At 40.9% G+C, this 19,345-nt stretch overlaps 1 protein-coding gene across 1 annotated transcript in view; it reads right to left on the reverse strand.

Annotated features, from left to right (window-relative positions):
* Positions 1-19,345, reverse strand: part of Pou6f2 (POU class 6 homeobox 2) — a 378,723-nt gene that overhangs the window by 253,055 nt on the left and 106,323 nt on the right. Inside the window, exons 2-3 of the mRNA XM_051168090.1 lie at positions 6,199-6,290; positions 2,926-3,154 (exon numbers count right to left, since the gene is read on the reverse strand). Of these exons, the coding sequence (XP_051024047.1) occupies positions 2,926-3,154; positions 6,199-6,290 (321 nt within the window). The remainder of the gene's footprint in view (positions 1-2,925; positions 3,155-6,198; positions 6,291-19,345) is intronic.

Genomic DNA, 19,345 nt, shown 5'->3' on the forward strand with positions numbered 1-19,345 from the left:
TTTGTGAATTAAAATCATAGTACTTCAAAGAGATAAGAGGAACTATCCAGGTTTAAGTGTGTCATATAGGATTAGGAACTTCATTCGGATTAGGTGTGTTACACTTAAAAGCCTCTCCTCATGCTCACTACTCAAGTCACTGGAAAAGTGGGATGTCTATTAAAGATAAACAGACTTATTAATCATTTTAAAATACTGAAAACCTTGGGCTGCAGTGACTCTGTTAATTGGGTGAAGAGTGGGTTCTGGAAGGGAAATAGCCTTCTACCCATTATGCTAGCTTTTAACTATAGAAATGTGTGTACAGATTGAGTCTAACAAGTTCATAGGAAAAAAGCGCTACTTTTGAGAAAATTATGAGTTAAGGACATCTAGAACTGTCATCTCCATCTCAAAGTAGACCAAGCCCTTAAAGCTGTTGTTTTTTCCTGCCAGCCATCTGTTCACTCTCCCACACAACACTACCTTCTGTAATGCAGTAGATCTGAGGAAGCTTCTTCACCCATAAGTATTGCCTAGGGATCATCACAGACTGTAGAACAGTGCTTCTCAACATTCCTAATGCTGGGACCCCTTAATATAGCTCCTCAGGTTGTGATGACCCCCCCCCCCAAGGCATAACATCATTTTTGTTGCTACTTCATAACTGTTATTTTCTACTGTTATGAATCACAATGTAAAGATTTTTTGGAGATAAATGTTTGACAAAGGTGTCACTGCCCATAGGTCGAGAACCGCTGGTGTAGAAGGTCACCTAAAGGTGAGATCGGCCTTGGGCTGGGTGCTGCTGGACTGATTTAAAAGTGAGGTTTGGCATTGCTCTTCAAGTTGTAGACATTGACCACCACTGATCGCAGTCACCTTGAAGACAGGAAACCTTCTACTTATCATCCTATCATCCTTGGACTTCTCACCGGGCTACTAAACCTTTCTGGTTTTCCTGAAGATATTATACCCTGGGAAATATCTGTTGCCATCTTTGGTTAGTGAGGTCATGGTGTTAAGAAATGTGAGAGGATGTGGAAGGGTCAGAAAAGTCCAAGAAACACAATCTAGAACGTCCTTATCAAGTGTTGACCTGGACCTTAAAGGAGAGGGTGCTGGAGGAGGATCTTGGTGCTAAGAGGTAGGAGGAAGCCTTCCCCCAGTCAACTGACTTACTGCTAGATCCTTTCACCTTTTAGTGAGCTCATCACCCCCCTCCCAAGAGCACTGAACACTTGAAGATGACTTCAAAGGGAGAAATGTTTGTTTGCAATTCTGTGGCTGACATGAGCTTGGGTGAGAAAATAAATACACTTCTTAAGGTGATACTGGTTGGAGCATTTTCCAGGGGAGCCAAAGGATTAAAAAATAATAATAATGCTTTTGCCACCCTTACTTACTTAGGGCACAACACACGGGGTTGACATGAAAACAACAATGCCAAGAAGTCAAGATCTAAACCCTAAGCTCCTTGCTGTACCCAAGGCCAAAAGTGATTTTAAAATTCTAGGGTAACAGGCACAAAAATCCCCAACAACACTGACCTACAATGAAAGTATATATACTAAAAAACTTCTTTCTTTCAGTCTGACTTTGGAGTCCATCTTAACCAAGCAGAATTAATTCACAGCATAGGAGGCTCTACAAGCTGATGTTTATTTATAATATTCAATATTCCCATAAGCACACATGTTCCAAATGGAAGGTTGCATTTTGATAATGCCTGTTTCTTCATTAAGATTTCATCATCCACCTACATTAAGAAGCCTGGCCCTACACTTTGTTGCTTCTGCTTTCACCTTGTGTATTCCTGCTTTATTTGCTTAATCTCAAGTTCCTGGCTTCCCAGGCACTCAAATTTGAAACAAGCGAAGTTCATGCATTAGTGTATCCTGAGCATGCATGATTTATGAATGGCAAAGTTCTTGGCACAATTTAATGGTATAAGAGAGACTTTGTTTTAAACATTAAAATGAAAGTTAAGAAGTAGCAACAATGGGTGGAATATCAGAACATACAGAGTGTAAAGAGGTTTAAGATTCACTAGTTATTAGTTGCTCTTCAGTGTGATTGATGTTCTAACCAACTTAATAAATCAAATGAACACATACTACTAGACCAGTATAAAGTTATTTAAATTGTTATCCTGAGGACTTACGCAGACAAACTTTTATTCTGTAAAATAAAATATCTGCTTTCACGTACAGAAGTGAAGAGGTCAGACTGCTTTGAGTTTGTTGTTATGGTTTTGTTTTTTGTTTATTTTGGTAGCAAACATTATATTCTTTTTCAGAACTTTTTCATCATAATTATTCTTCCTTTGATGAATAACTTGGAGTCAAGCAGTGTTGGTGTTATCAAAATATTTAAGAAAAGTTAAACACTTCAAAACCTAGAGAAAAACTTCTCCCAGTAAAATTACAATCTTCACCCTACTAAAAAGCTCAAATAATATACTCTTTTTTAAACACTTATATCTAAAGCCTGTTTAGTAGCAAAATAATCATTAAATTAATTATTCCAAATGACACTTTGTATTTGTGGTGTCCCAACCACTTCACACAGATAGAGGTAACATCCAACCTCTCCTTGCATGGAGCCAAACTGAAGACCTTGTCAGATTACCACCATTTCTTCACATAACAGCACAATGACGTCACATTTAATTGAGGTGTGCCCTGCAGTGATCATGCTTCCATGAACCCATCCGGAGAACCTACATACCCTGGTGCTCATCAGAGCAAAGGAGGTTTGATAGAACCATGGCTTGAGCAACCTCATAAATAACTGGCAATGTTGCTTTCTACAGAGGCCTTTCGTGCCGTTTATGATAGAAACACCCCTAAATCACATTCCCTATATGAGTGCATCTTTTTTGTTCATTTCAGAGAACTCATCCAGTGAGCAAAGCATCACAAAACACCTGGGCAAGGTGGTTACCTTGTAGATTTTGCAATGGCAGAGTCATAATGCCTCCAGCTGCAGCTGCTGCTACCAGCCCTTGGATGTTGGTGAGATTCGCTGTGGGCAGTGTGAGGACCAGGCCTTGCTGACCACCGAGCTGTCCTGCCATGTTGAAGGGGATGAGGATGGGCTGATTGAGGGCTGGGGGGCCTCCTGGCATCACCCCGGCCACAGCAGAGGCCAACTGCTGCGCCGTCAGAAGAGGCTGAAAAACAAGAGAAACCTGGCTCACTTTCTGGTAGAACAGGACCCTGCCTTCCTTAGCATAGCACCTCCATTATATCAGGTCAAGAAGTTTCCTCAGAAGTGGAATAGAACCATACTCCATTCCAGAAAATCAGAGTGTAAGGAAGAAGTAATATTTTGACATTATGTTTCACTTATTTCTTAGAAAAAAATCAATTTATTCTTAAAATCTCTGTGGACCCAAAATACCTTTAAAAGAAACACTGTACCTTTATATATTGCAAATTTAATTGAATTTTTATTTGATCCTGGTTCTCATATATTTAAAGTGCTCAGCTAATTTATTCCATGTTGTTCCGGAAAGAATTCATTGATATTGGTAGGATTTTTATTCTGTTGTTGGTTCGAAACTAGTAATAACATGCTGTTTTCGAGTATAAATGAAAAAACAGGGTAAAAGATTTTCTTGATGCTAAACAGCCTTTAGTGGTGGATGCTATTTCGCACATCTGTGGCTGGAAGGCATGGGTGCTGGCACGATCGCTTTGGAAAAGAATTTGGAAACACATATCAAGAATGGCAAATATAGTCATCCCCATTTGACTCAGAATATACTCCTAGGATAGTTGAGTTAGAATTCAAAGGGGGAAAGAGATAAATGCATAAAATTACACAATACACTTTAAAGTACATAAATATTGAAGTAGTCCGTGTTACAGTGCTAAGCCTGATGAGATGCTGTGTAGTCATCAATATGGATAATTTTGGTACCTGTTTAGGGAAGTTTAAAAATGTTCCTGATATGAGACTAAACTGGATAGTTAGTAAACAGTGGTTACTACTGAAATGTTACACACACACACACACACACACACACACACACACACACACACTGTTTACTGTGTGTGTAATGTAAAGAACTAAAATGTAATAGAAAATGAAATGCTTATACTTTAAGATAAAATACTAAAAAAATTTTTCTGTTAATTCTTTCATACTCTTCACCCAATTTAAGAGGTTAGCATAAACATACTTGTTTGTGTTTGCTCTTGTTTGAACCCGTAGCTTGGTGTGAAAGGCAGTGGTAGAGCACAAAATTTGAGTGCTTGGGTAGGGTCCTCACTGGAATGACATACTAAGATCATGTGTTCTGACTGGCTCCGTGACACAAAAGTCATTTGAACTTATAGTCCTTAAGCTGACTTTCTCTACAACCTCATGGGATATGAGGAGTAAAACATAATTACACATTTTTTTTTCTCTCTACAGGAGTCAAAAATGAAGCTTTACCTAAAATTGACTTTCTTTGTGACGGAAATGGAAAGGTGTTTAAATATGGACATGATACAGTGTCAGATTATGACCACCAGGCTCTGTTGTGATGCTGAAATCATCCTGCCAATGAGACTGAAAGTGTTTCATAACTTGCTGGACGTCCCATTCACAGTGCGTGGAGGGGTCACATTTAAGACCAGACAGACTGTTCCAGAGTCATCCTCTTTCTCCCTCCTCTCCAACACAAGGAACAGATGCAGAGACACTTTGGAAGAACGAGGGCAGGGGCGGGCGCATGCAGAGACACTGTGCTGCTGCTTTGGAAGAACGAGGGCAGGGGCGGGCGCACTCTCTGGCTCTCCCTCCACAGGACCCTCTAGGTCCATGCAAAGGAAGCTCTGGGATCCCAATGTATTTGTTCACCTTACTGAATTCACACCAATAGCTTTGCCTCCCCCTTTGGAAAAAAAAAGTTTCAAGTTACTCTAAAGAACAAATCATCAGACTTGGGGAATAATAATAAAATTGTAGCCTGGCCCCCAAGGTTCCTGGTAAGATAACATGGCCAGTCGGTACAACACTACAAGGGAACGCGAGTAGTCACTCTCAGGTTGTGCACGTGTTTGGGGGGCTTGATGTGCAGAAATTTAAGATTGGATTTTGGGCTTAAGCTAGAGTATGCCTGTTCCTGGTTGTCGCAGAACCACGCTTCTTCACTGCCTGAGGATGTCGTTCTAATTGCCTAACTTAAAGGTGTTAGAACATGTTAGGACTCATATGCTTTTGGGCACATCTGTGCACACACACACACACACACACACACATGCACAACTACGTAAACATATGAACACACTAGGTAAGAAGAATGACATTATGAGGGCATGACACAAAGAAGCCAATGACTCCTGCTCTATAAACTCCCTCTAGGGTTTGGTCTATGCTCCCCAATAGACACTGCCCAGTCTTCATGTCTATCAGTGAAGTTATCTCAGCTCTGAAGTCGGCGATGGGATCTGAAGCCATTGGAAGGCTGGTGACCAGAGTCAGAGTGTCAACACTGATCCAAGCTTTACACTTGGGCAAGCCCTCCTCGTACTAAAGTGCTCAATCTCCAGGAACAACAGTGACAGCAAAGGGGAGAAAGGCCCAGATATTTCTCCCCATAGAAGCAAGATGAACTCTGAAAGTTTCACAGTAGATGGCAGAGGTTAAAAAAAAAAAAAGCCCAGCCTTTTATAATTGTGTTCTCCATCTCCATATAACCCACGCCGGGCTGCAAAAAACAAATATTGGACTTTAAAAAATAATGAATGTATTTCTTTATTAATGCAAGAGCTATGTGTGATGTACAGTATTGTCAAACCCAATAAGCTGAACTTGCATTAAAATTGCATTAACTTTTTTATATTAAATCACATCTTGTATTTCAAAAATGGCTATAGTAAGGTTGAAATAACTTAATTTTCTCCACACTCCAGTCATTAAAGTTTGACTTTCTAGAAAACTGCATGGTAACCAACAGCCTAGATGTAGAAGGTTTTAAGGGCAGAAAAAAATATTTCCACATGATTAAAAATCAACCTTTTTTTAAGAACAGACTTTTGCAAACACATTTTCTTGAAAGTATTTAATAAATAATGTAGTCATATAGCTTCCCATACGAAAATTTATCACCATCTTTGCTCTGTTGGAGCTAATTGGTTTTAACTCATTATTATTTATTTGGTTATTTATATGGTAAAACCATATTAAATGCAGCCTAATGGAAAGCAGTTGAGGGATACTGACCTGTGGCCCAACTGGAAAAGGGGGGTGGGTCTGACTGGCCTGGTGCTGGTCAGGAGTTCCTGGGTCTGGTAGAACTGTGTTTCCTCTGGCCCCTAGAATGAAAAAGATTACAAGTTTCTTTAGTGTCAAGTCTACCCTGGGAACAACATATTTCTGTGATGTCACAGGACACTAAGGAACAGATGCTCATGAAAGAGTGGTTCTTCAACAGCTCCAGTTTTCAAATCACCTGCCAATGGCAAAAATAATGATGTCATGGTAGATTTAGGACGGCCACAGTCACCAGGAAGAAGAAAGAAAACACAGTAGGAAAAGGCATTTTGCCGCACGTATTAAAAGACATACTGTACTAAACATCAGTTGGGTGGCATACTTCAGTGCAGTGTGTGTATGTACGCATGCATTCATGAATGTTGTGAAACTGTGTCTGTTATGCACAGGTGAGTAATAGATAAGCTAATTGTCCAAAGCCAAAAAACAATCTCAGGAAAGGCCATGTCTGTCCATATTGGTCCCTGATAGGGATTTCTCTCTCTGCTCTGTGCCCTTAGGCTATCTCTTCATGCTGGCTTTGGATGGACTGGAACAAATGCCTTTTCCTAAAACCATAGCCCTTTTCAGTGTTCTCCTTCACAATCTTCTAAGAGAAACGTAGATCCCCTAAGGCAAGTTTTCTGGGTGCAGATCGAAAGAGAAATGTCTCACCACCAATCCACAGAGACCCGCTACTGTGGGCAGGGGCCACACCATATTCCTGTGCTGACACCTTCTTGGAGTCCCAGCACCCTGAGAGCAAATCTCTAACACCTTTGGGCATTGCCTGCATGGTTGCCTGCTTTGTTTCAGTACAACCACAGTAGTTATGATTATGGTAGAAACGATAAATACTTGAATAACAATAACAGTGTCAACCATTTCAGAAGTGTCCCTGTTGGAAGGGTTTTTGTTTGTTTGTTTGTTAGAGTTTTCTAATGGAGTGGCTGAAATCCAGTTCTAAGGAAACCTGAACAAGACCCACTTTCCTGGTGTCTGTCCTATGAATAGCAAGTGGAAGACATCTCAAAGTCTGCTTCCTGGCATGCTGTGGCCAACCAATGAAAAAAGATATGATTCTGTTGTGCTTATAAATTTTAAAGAAGGTATTATTGGTCCATTTAAAACAAATTCTTCTATATAGTCTCCAAAGAGACGGACTTATAAATAATGGAAATGTGGAAAAAATACTTCAGCACATTAAGCTACAAATAAAATTGAGTGCTACATATTATTCAATTGACTTCTATCTTCACAGCGATGTGTCAATCATAACAGCATTTTATAATAGGATTAAGCAACAAACGTGCAAAGCCATTATGCAGAAATCTGAAAATCTGATTAATTTGTAATATAGTTTTCTGTGCAGAAAGTCAGGAATGGACATTTCTTAGGGAATACTTACAAGCATTCTATTGAAATTTCTAAATTGATTTGGAGCACACTAATAAAAACACAGACTTGCTGACATTTTGTAAACTGAATTCTGTCAAGATATGTTTGGCATTTTAATGATCACTGTCATTTAATAACAAGGGCAAGATGACCCATCAGAAGATACCTCCGGTCTCATATATCCAAAAGGTCTTTCTCCTACATTTTTAATATATGCTTTATTTATTATGCTTGAAATCCCCTAAGCTAGACAGCATCCTATGTAGTATAAATTTCATGGTCTCCATTCAGCCCCCAAATAATGCTTTCGGTCAAATACTAAGTTTAGGCTAATTTGCAAATGACTAAAAATTCACTGCTTAGAAAAATGCAGTTACTTCCTCAAGCGTGTCAGGCCTGGACTTTTACACTAGACTATATAATGAACATCCATACAGAAAAACAGAAAAGTGTCATTTTAAATGCTTAAATATACACCTTGACACTAAAATTTTCTATAGCAAGGAAGGCCCCTTTGTATCATATTTCCTTCATGTGATCTGAATCTATATTTGTACTCTGTTCTCAGTATACATCCCACTGTCATGTTGAGGATCGGTTGCATGCAGGCACTGCCCTAACACGGATGTGTGTCTGTTCTCGTTCTCTATAGCTCTACACAGGTTACATTTGCTTATATTTATTCTCCGGTGCGCTGGGGCCCTAACTGCTGCCCAGCAGCATGTTTTGAGAACAGCTATTCTCAGGAACCATGTTCAGCACAGTCTGGGGCAATTCCACACAATTTCATGTGTAAAATGAAGTCTTTCACAGGCTCTGGAGGAGATTATGTATGCTTTCCTGACTGGATCAAAAAGTGATGTTTCTTCTTAATGCACATCTCCATTTTCCCCAAACACGTGTATCACGCTTAACCTTGTAGGACCATAAACTAATCTGTTTGCTTGGAAGGCAGTTCCTGTACAGGGGCCTAGCTGGAGCCGGAGGGGAATCCAGCAGTCAGAGTGAATAAAAGGCATTGGCTAAAGGTTTTTAGGGATTTGAATCAACACTTGGTGCATGATAGCAGAAAGTGTGAGGTTAAGTGTTTCTTTGGCACAGGAAAGCAGGCACAAACATGGGTTGAGCAGGCGTGTCTTTACCAGGAAGCCTAGGAAACACAGTACACCCATTGGAGACCTATTGGAGACCACGGCAGCCCTCTGGTGTCATCGCTGTAGTGAATGCCCTGTGATTTAAACCTTTTATATTTTCATTAGCAAAGGGTAAATGCAAAAATTAATGCGTGTTGTGATGTGTTCTTAAAATCATAATGGGTTTTGATCATATCCACCCTACCTTACTCCCTTCTCATCGACCCCATCCTCTTATCCCGTCATCCTATTTGCTGGTCATCTCCTTTGACTGTGAGCTGTGTAGTCAAGGGCACTTCAGTTACACTTGGTGACTATTCAGTCAATACAAATAAAGGTTTGGCTTAAGATCCATGTTGACATCCACTTGATTACTTACTACTGCTTAGCATAAACCTTGAGAGTATTTTTCAATTATTAGCTTATTGACAAACCCTATCTCGAATGTAGAATGTCCTTACAGCCTACGTGTTAAAACGCCTTGTCGTCATCCTATGACACAGTGAGAAAGTGACATATAACTTTACTTAGGGATGGGCAAGCAGAAGCAAGCTGAACCATGGCAGAGATGCCCTTGAAGAGGATGCTGGGATGCTGGTCCTTTCCACAAGCTCTCTTTGCTTTCAGATCACCATAATTTTCATATCCATGGGGACTCCTATCTATGATGGCTCCCAAATAGAGGAGAAAGCTAGCATTGTCTGAACCCCCTGAAACAATAGGCCAAAATGAACCCTCCCTATCCCTGTAGATATCCAAATCTGAGAATGTTCAAATTTCTTATCTAAACCTACATACCATTTGCATATAACAATACATATTCTCTCATTGACTTTAATTCACCTTTATGTTGTTTAAGCAGTTATGACAAGATAAAAGTCTATACACGTTTAAGCAGCATACTTCCCCAAATAGTTTCAATCTACGGTTGGCATGTTTTAAACCTATTGATGATATGCTGGTGATATGAGGGGGTCTCACTGTAATCTCCTAGTTTATAGGAAACGTCTAAGTTCCCGTATAGTCCGCAGCTTACATTAGTGCCTCCCCACTGAAGTCTGTGAATCATTGTTGGAGCTTTTAGAAGCTTTTCACAGCCCACAGAAGCTAATGACAGAGAGCTGAATAGGGCACTTGCATGGGCATTTATTGAACTCCAGCAGGATTCAAGGTGTCAGGGAGAGAATGGTGGTGGCTTCACTGCAGTTCAGGAGAGTTTCCACCTGATGCCACCTGTGTGACTGTCCACCTGTCGCCACACACCCCTCACATCACCACATACAGTGGCTTTGTGTGCAGGCATCAGCAGCATTGCCCTCCTGCCTTCCTAGGTTCCTCACCCTGCATGTTTTCTTGTCATAATCAGACTGAAATTTCCTACTTGGAAAGTAGAAGACTCTGTCTCTGATACACATTCAATCATTGTGGTTTGTTCATGGGTAATTCACGAAGTGTAAGTTATTTTATTTTTTTGGTTTTCAGTTCTGGAAAAGTTCTTTTTTACATATACATTTATATTATTACAAACACACACACACACACACACACACACACACACACACACACACACACACACACTAAACTACATGCAGCAAGAAGAACCATGAAACAACCAGGAACTAGATAAATGTTACATTCATAGTGTTTTGGCTATTTGTATTTGGCAACCTTGAAGAAGATATCTTTCCTATCTTGGGGAGTCTAAAATACTGAATGTAAAGTGAGGGGATGACAATTGAGATATAATCTGAATAAATTATTTAAATGAAAAAATTAAAAATACTGAATGTAAATTAATATCTACCATATCTCATCTCTATCTACTTAAAACATCTATCTAGACCTAAAAACATATTAACCCCTAAACAACTAAGATTAATTGTAAAACTAAACTATCTGGTCTTCAACTCCATCAGAGATTTGAGAAGGAATAAATATTAATTACCAGAGTAAAATAGGCAGTGCAGGTTAGCAGCTTCCAAAGTGAACAAAATGACAGAGACAGTTTGCTGCCTCATCAGTCACCCAAAACTCTCTCATGTTGGAGCATCTTCTTCAGCCTACTGCCCCAGTAAGTCTGACAGACATATTTATGAGGCAGGAACTATGGAGGACTTCCTTACCCTGTCTTGGCAGAGTTTAGCCATCAATTCTGCCTGCATACAAGCTTGCCCATTTTTAGGCAGAATTCTGTCAGTGGCAGAAGTGAGGACATTTGTCCAGTGGCTGGTTTGCCATATTTGACAGCATCTCCATAAGGAGGTTTTTTGATGCTCATCTTCTTTTCTGAGGTAGGCTGAGTGTTGCCAGGAGCCAATCTGTCTCATTGAGTCTTTAAAGTCTAAAAAGATCTTTAAATGTCATATTCTGTAGGTCTCTGAGGTTTTTGAAGACCTTATCTATTTTACCTTATCTATCTATAGAATCATATCTATCTGTTAAACCTAGGATATATATTATTGTAATATAAATAGACTAGTAATTGATATGACCATGATTTGATGAACTAACTGACTTGTATAACTTTCTTATCCTAAACAGCCTGCAATAGCACTTTCAAAGTAATGGAGGTACACCTTAATTTTACTTGAGTTGTATGGGTACAATGCCTCATATTAGAGCAGATATCTATATCTATACCTATATCTATATCTGTATCTATATAATAATCTGAACACCATCCAGTGAGGTTTAACATCTCTTAGTTACTCCAATATAGCAGATGCACACTTCAGTCTAGATTTGATTCACCTCCCTTTGTGGAGTAGACTGTTCCCCATAAGAGTCAAATGTAATGTTTCTGGTAGGACTCCATTCTGGAGGCTCACCAGGTTGTTTTGTAAAGAGGTCTCTGGTGGCTGCAGGCTGAGAAGGAAGGGCTGCAAATCAGACTGCTTACCCCAGTGTGCTCCCCCATGTCTGCCGTCCTTCCAGCAGACAGCACAGAAGCCTCCCTTGTTAACCACCAATGCATTTTTAATAAATCGGGTTCTTTAGAAGTCTGAATGTGGGATTTTCTCCTCCATGCATTAACACAAACATAATCACATGAAGGTCATGGGGACTTACCAGCTCCCTCTGGTATTTCATACCATCCTTACTTGCTGTCTGCAGTTTTCGCCAGTGGCTGAGGTATGCACAGGTACTTAATAGAGGTCGGGCAGTTGAACGCATTACTATTTCATGTTGAGCTGGTGAACCCCAGATAAGGAGGGCAAAAGAGCCCTCTAAATTAAACCTCCCTTTCTTTCAATTTCCTTAAGATTATTCAATATGAGAGAGAGAGAGAGAGATAGAGAGAGAGAGAGAGAGAGAGAGAGAGAGAGAGAGAGAGAGAGAAAGGGGGCAGTGTTGGATGTTGGAAGTGACTATTAAAAAACAAAACCCTTTGCAGAGCCACTGCCACTGTCAGACATTTTTTACTGTTGGCCGGGATCTCTTTATGACACTGGACACACACATGGTTATGTACAGAACTCTACAGTCTGTTGGTGGAACTTGAGGCTCTAAAGTAATAAGGCTAACTCTATAAAGGACACCTTAAATCCCACATTCATTAATCCACATGGATTTGTGTGACTTTGCAAATTGTATTGTCAGGTACCTATAACGTCACCCACTGAAGCTCAGAGAATAGAGAATATCTGATGACATTAATGTGAAAAATGTATTTCTTTTTACTGGTAGTGACTCGTGTGGCCCCTGGAGAGAGGATCTCAGCTTTCCTTGAGTGAAGGGTCTCGGTTCACAGTGGTGCTGAACGATGACCTTTATTTTAAGGCTGGCTATGCACATGAAAATCAAAGGCAGATTTGAGATACTTAGCTAAAGCACAAAACACTCCCTACAGATCCCTTATTTGGACTTAGTCACCTGGTGATGGTTTTGTAATGTTGACCAAAATTATCCAGTGATTCATTCAGTTTTGCATGTCAGTTTAGTTTACGTACTCTACAGAGATTTTAAGGCTTTTTTTTTTTTCCCTGTAGAATTCACCAAATCTCCCTTAAGTCTTTCTCCAACTTAAAAAAAATCATTTGTTTTCATATTCATCTAATAAAAGCAGAGACCAACTCCTTTGCTATCCAGACCAGTCAAGGTTTCCATGTGTGTAAAAGCTTGCTGAAGAGAGATGAAAGAGAGCCACCAAACATTAACATAATTTCATGTCATGTTAGGAGCCACTAAAGAGCTTCGGAGTAGGCACAGCCCCTTGAGTTCTTCTGTCTCCGGAGGAGAGTGTCAGCCCTCCCAGGTGAAGAGCATCATCTCCTGCTGCACTGCAGGCCAACTCTGGACTGTGCCGTGGATGCATGGCACACATATGTGTATGTCTGTATGCACATTGGCATTTGAAACTCTGGAGTGAGCTGATATGCTTAAGAGGATGGGACAATGTAATCACAGATTTTTAAGCCACATGGAAATGGTGTAATTTTTAAAAGGTCTTTTCAACCCAGAAACCCTTAGTCATACAACACATCAATGCAAAGGAACGGCAAGGTCGTTGTTCAGGGTGTTCAGTGCCTCAACACACAGGTACTGGATGGAGTGTCCCCTCCTGGCTGGTGGCACTCTGGTGGTGCCCAGACGACAGTGACTCTATGTTCATCTGTGGAGATTTGGATCATGATTCTTCTATGCCCACCTCTGTGTAGGTGTCAGCAACATAAGCTGTGGTGCTCAGTGCAAATAAAATCACAGGGCCCTGGCCTGGGGCCAGGTAGTCAGTCCCCCTTTTGTCTGGGCCATCGCCTCAACCTACCACAGAGGGACATAGTCAAAGCTTGCAAACTGCTTTGTGGTATACACTAGCTTTCTGGATCACTGCTAGGTGGCATTACTCTGGTGAGAAATGGTCAACTTTGCCATCTGCACCCACGTCCCTTAGGAACAGCAGAAGGAAGGGTGAAAAGGGCACCATGGCAGGGAGGGGACAGAGGTCTAGAGGCCACAGGCTTTTCCTGCTTTCCACACCCGCTCTGCTGTTTAAGTGGAGTTTACTAATCAAGCACAAATCAGAAGGAGAACTATTAGGACTTTTAAGATGGAACCTAAGAAGAGTTCACCCAATCTGCAAACTCGCCTGGGTCAGCCGCCCTCAAAGCCTCCACTCACGCAGTGTCTAAAGCATTTGGAGGTCCCTGGTTTTCATCAAAAGTCTTCCTCATAAAGCATCTTCAGGTTTTAACGGTTGCACCCCCGCAACTTACAGCTGCTTCCAGGAAATCCTTTTCCTGTCTGTGTTCAAATCTGAAGAATGTTCATATCCACAGGAAAACTTAGGCATGTTTTTAACTCAATAAAGTATTAAACCTACAAATCATCACCCCGTGTCTTACAGGCTGTTACCACATATTATGTTTGGTGGGAAATTAAGGTAAAATATTATTTTGTTTTCTATCGGCAAGTTTTATCGATTTTACTAACGAATTGACTGAGTAGAAATCTTTCCAAAGAAAACATTTAGCAAATTTCACAAGAGCTTTCTTTCTAGGAGTCAGAGAGAAGATGGCTGGATTTTTTTCTGCTTTTGTTTTTGTTTTTTACTGTGTAACTCAAGCTAACTTTGAACTTGTGATTTTTCAGCTTTAGCCTCCCACGCGCTGGGTGAGGAGGAGCACTGCCAGGCTTGGTTCTCCGTCCATGGCCTCGCCTTTCTAAACTGTCAGGCTTTCACACACACAGATCACCAATCCGCCACCAACCTTCAGAGCAAGGGCTATGATTAAATCATTCAAGGCAACGTGGTTAGTTCACCTTTAATTTTTTCTTTCAACATACCCTCTTATAGAAGGACAAAAAAACCCACTAAGAGCCAATTTAACTGTGCTTAGAAAATGGAGTATTAAATAATCTCTGAAATAGAGGGCCTGTGGACAGAGGCGGTGAGGGAAACAGGAGACAGGGGAGTGCTTTCTTACCTAACATGTGTGCTATAGTACTGTGGTGTTTCAAGTGGGAGGGTCAGAGACTGTCACAGTGGTTTTCCATGTCCCATCTTCCTTCCTCTTTCAGGAGCATTCTTCTTTGTACAAACATAGCCCCCCCTTTTTTTCTTACAGGGCTACCCAAATGATGTTCTCACTATGAGGTTTTAATTCACGTTCAGTTTGTTGGAGTCTTAATCTAGTCTCACGTGGATACCTGGAAATTGAAGCCTGAAAAGGACATGAGGTCAAATGGGGCCAGTTATGATGATGAAGAGTCTAATCTGGTCCAGCCTGATGTTACCATGGATACCATGGCACTCCAGTCATTCCTGTCTTCTGTAAGACTCTCAGACACTGTCTAAGGTCTGATATCTGCATAGCTTTTCAGAGGCAGGGAAGCACTGATATGGTATGCAGAATGTGAGTTAAGCATGACCTCTGACAGAATACATCATTATTTCATTTGAAAATGTTGCTCTCTGGGTGCAGTCACTTCTGAGAGTAGGCATAGTACAAGATCTCAGAGGCCACCAACAAAGAAATGGTGGTGCTTGGTCTGGTGTCTGCACTGTGACTTCCACAGGCAGATAGTCCATAGGAAGCCACTTTTCCTGTATTTTTAGATTTTGCAGGACAGTCAAGTGAAAGAACATCAATAACTGTGTGACGCTCTCGTGTTCTATTCCCCACTCATACTTGGCTGCATATCTAAGGAATAGTGTCTGATCATCTTTCCCCTAAAGGATAGCTTCATTCTCAGGCCTTCGTGGTGGTCAGACCTGACTGCACAGCCAGCATCAGTAGTGTCTGCTGGGACTTCTGAGGAAGGCTCACATCTGTTTCACAAATCCCAGGCCTCAAACTCCTCACTAGTCAGAGGCACATTTGGTGAAATTCACAGACAGTTTTTACACACAGCCCAGAAGGGAGAAAGCACTGGGTTTGAGTTTATAATTCTAACCTCCCCTCACTTCATCCCTTCTGGTCTCTACCAACATCTCTCCCTCTTTTCCCAGTTTTTTAAAAAGCTGAGTGGTGTTCAGAGCATAACTATACTTAAGGCTTCTAGCACTGGTCAGACACTGTTGACAGACTTTCACATTTTAGCCCGCAGACATTGGAGGGGCAGGAGGCAGACAAGAAGAATGCTCAGGAGGACTGTCCTAACCAGAGCTGCCTTGGTTCTGAGCCCAGCGCAAGCCACAGGAAGACACCCAGCCAAGAAGCTTCCAGTGGAAGGGGCTGCCCCATGTCCCTAAAAAGAAGAATATTTACCTTTTGTAAATCCTAACAGAACTGATGCCGAACTTAACCCGATAACGTAGCTCTGGGATTTATGTCAATTTTTCTGGCTACGTTCTTTCTTCTCTGTACCCATATCATTATCTTTCTGTTTGTGAGGACCCATGAAGAGCCTGGCTTGTCCATGTTATTTTCTCTCAGAATGCCACATTCCCTCCAAAAGTACCTGGAGTGCCACTTAAAAAAAAGAGAGGATAAAAATGTAAAAACCCTTCCTTAAAGAGGAAATAAAACTGAATTTCTTCTCAGATGCTCCTCAAGGGTAGCATTGATACCCAGTCTTGCATGTGCCAAAGGACTGGTGAAAGTAGGGTCATTCAGGACTCAGCAAATGACAGCAAGAAACACCCCAGAGGAATCACATTGCAGTAAATTGTAGCATTACACCTAGTTAGCAACCCCTTACATTAATGGAGCCTTTCTAACAGCACAAGGGAACACAGCTGGAGGAAGGAGGGTACTGCTCAACACACTAAGAACGAGTCACTAAGACCTCCTGAGATGGGGCAATGAAACATTGCATTCCCAATAATACTAAGCATTTCTCGATTCTAAAAATGCCAGTCCGTGCCTTATCAGTAAACTGTTCTTAGATTCTTCTTCTTTTTTTTTTTTTTTTTTTTTTAATCAACCAAAGAATTAGTCCAATTCAGGTGTCATTTGACCATTTTTTCTATCCCTTAGGCTATTTATTTCTTAGCATAACCGTAATTGAAAAGTAGAGATTGCTAAAGATGTTATCAACTGGAGTGCATTCATAGTGTGTGTCACTAATAGAGTAGTGTTGTATTCTTTATCCTTTTAGCAAAGCGTCATTTCATTGTCATCCTCTTCTGTATCTGTTGTTCCATTTAAATGAAACAAAGGATCTGCAGAACTTGCTCAGAATATTTTATCACTATATTTTCTCCACTACAGGAACACATCTGATGCATAGCAATTTCCATGTGCTATGTTACCATATTAGATGTGTTTATGGTCACTGTTTAAATTATATAGACACCAAAAAACCCTCATCATTTGTTTGACTCATAACTTACACACTCCAACTTAAAATATTTTTAAAATCCATTTACTGAGTTCACATTTGTATTTAGAACTCTAGTGTTGTAGCAATAAGAAGTACGTCTAAATCCTAAATACAAGGGGGGAATAATAGAAATATACATGAATTAAACTATATATGATACTCAATCAAGATGATATTAATGTCAAACTAATTAATATTGTATTTTGTAATAAGAAAAGATGCTGTGAAACGCTGGTATACACCTGACTCAAGGCACATACGAGCTCACTCTCAGCTGTTCCCTTCAAGGAGTCACATTAAAATGAGTGTGAGGAAGAAAATCTGCAGATAGGAGTGTAAATAAAATGTTTTAGTTTTCATTACTCACTTGTTTTCACATATCCATAAATTATGAAACAGAGTAGGTGATAGAACAAACTGAAAATTTGCATGTAATCTGTGTGGAAGATGGCAACTGAATAGGATAATTCATGGAGAAGAAATGAGTTGACATAAGGGTCAAGGGAAAGAAGAGATGGCGAAGAGTCTGGTGTAAAACTGAAGTTTCCACATCTGGGATGTCATTCACTCTTTATAAAGCCTGGAACATTAAATTACTCAAATCCACAGCTTGTAGTCATTTTTATTGCTTCAGTTTTGTTTTCTTTTGCACAAAAGAAGGAAGTGAAGAGGAGGAGCTGTGATTCAAGTTAGAGTTGAATCAAATTTCTAGGTGCTTTTAAACCAAAGTGCTCAAGACAACAATCTAAACTGTGGCCAGACTGTGAGCCTGAGCGACGAGACATGTGCACACCCAGCGTCAGCATCACTGTGGAGCTGAGCCATGCCATGCTTGGTTTCCACTCTGACAGAAGAGAGAGCAATCCTCACGGTGGTTCAGGGTGAGGAGTGTCAAAGCGTCTCAGGAGGAGTTAGAAGTGGAGAAACTTCTGCTTGAATATTTTAATAACTCCTCAGAAGGTTAAGAAAGATTAAGGAAAGTGGGAACACTTCCTGGTGAGATAATAGCATCCCTTCCAGTCCTTTCAGTGGGGCACACAGCAGGTCTGTAATTCAGGTGCTGGCCCTGCTTCTGTGACTACTGAGTGCTATGGCTTTGCCCTGATTCACCACAGTCTGCACGCCTGTGCCTACCGGAAGTACCATGACATCATTCAGGATTGGTAGGATGACAATAGCACCTGCCCTGAGCTCTAGTCTAGTTGTCAAGGGCCATCTTCCTTTTCTCAATTGAGAAAGACAAGTTGTATTTTGAAGGCCCCACGATGAAATGAAAGATATGGATGATCCTTTCTGTGCATATGTTGTCCAGCAAGAGACATTGGTGGCAAAGAGCATCTCCTGGAAGGCCGCCTTTCAGCAGGGGCAGAGTGGAACTGTATAGGTCTAGAGGATATCCTGGCCAATAGGCCACGGTGCTGTAACAGGAGCTAGAGATGACAGAACCAGACATCCTAGGTGGCTGCTAAATAAAGGCAGAATGGGGCATCCTGGTGCACTGATACTTCAGAAAATCAGATTCTGCAAGATCCAAGAAACCACTCACATGACCTACAACTAGGACCGCAAAATAGACAACAGGTGTTCTTAAAACCCAGTCTAAAGCACGACATGAAGATGCAAACCTGTAACCCTAGCACTTGGAATGCTGAGACGGAGGACCATGAGAAGTAGGTCAGCCTGGGCTACATAGAAAGGCGCCATTTAAAAGTATAATGTGCGTGAAGTGCACACTCGTGCACACATACACACACTATTAGGTCTCAGGAAATCCAAATGTCCAGAAACAAGCTCAACTTGAACTGAAAAAGGGATTTCTACAGATAAAAGCCAAAATTCCTGAGAAATTTGTGAAACAGGTTCCCATCTGCCTGAAGGAGTCATTTCCCTTACTGTTGACTGGGGGGAACTATGGACACCGCGAAGCCTATCAGCACATCTAAGTCCATGCCAGCCTCCTGGCTCTTTCCTGGCCCCAGCTGCTCCTTACAATGCACACGATCTGTTCATCCCGACTCTCCGTTGCTACCGTCTTTTTCTCTACCTATGCCTTATTCTCCCATTTCCTGTTGTCTCTACTGCTCTCCCCTGCAATGTGCTTATGCTTTTCTCACTGATAGCCCCGACCATGTCCACTGCGTTTCTCTTTCTCTCTGCCCTGGTCTCTTCCATATGGCTCAGGATATTTTTTCCTTCTTATTCATAATAAAAACCTTCCCCTTAATATCATGTCAGCAGTTTCTTTACTGCAGCAATATACAATAATAATAATTTTTAAAAAGAGTCCTGTGAGATGGCTTAGCAAGTAAAGCCACTTACCA

Source organism: Acomys russatus, chromosome 3, assembly GCF_903995435.1.
Source record: "Acomys russatus chromosome 3, mAcoRus1.1, whole genome shotgun sequence".
NCBI lineage: Eukaryota > Metazoa > Chordata > Mammalia > Rodentia > Muridae > Acomys > Acomys russatus.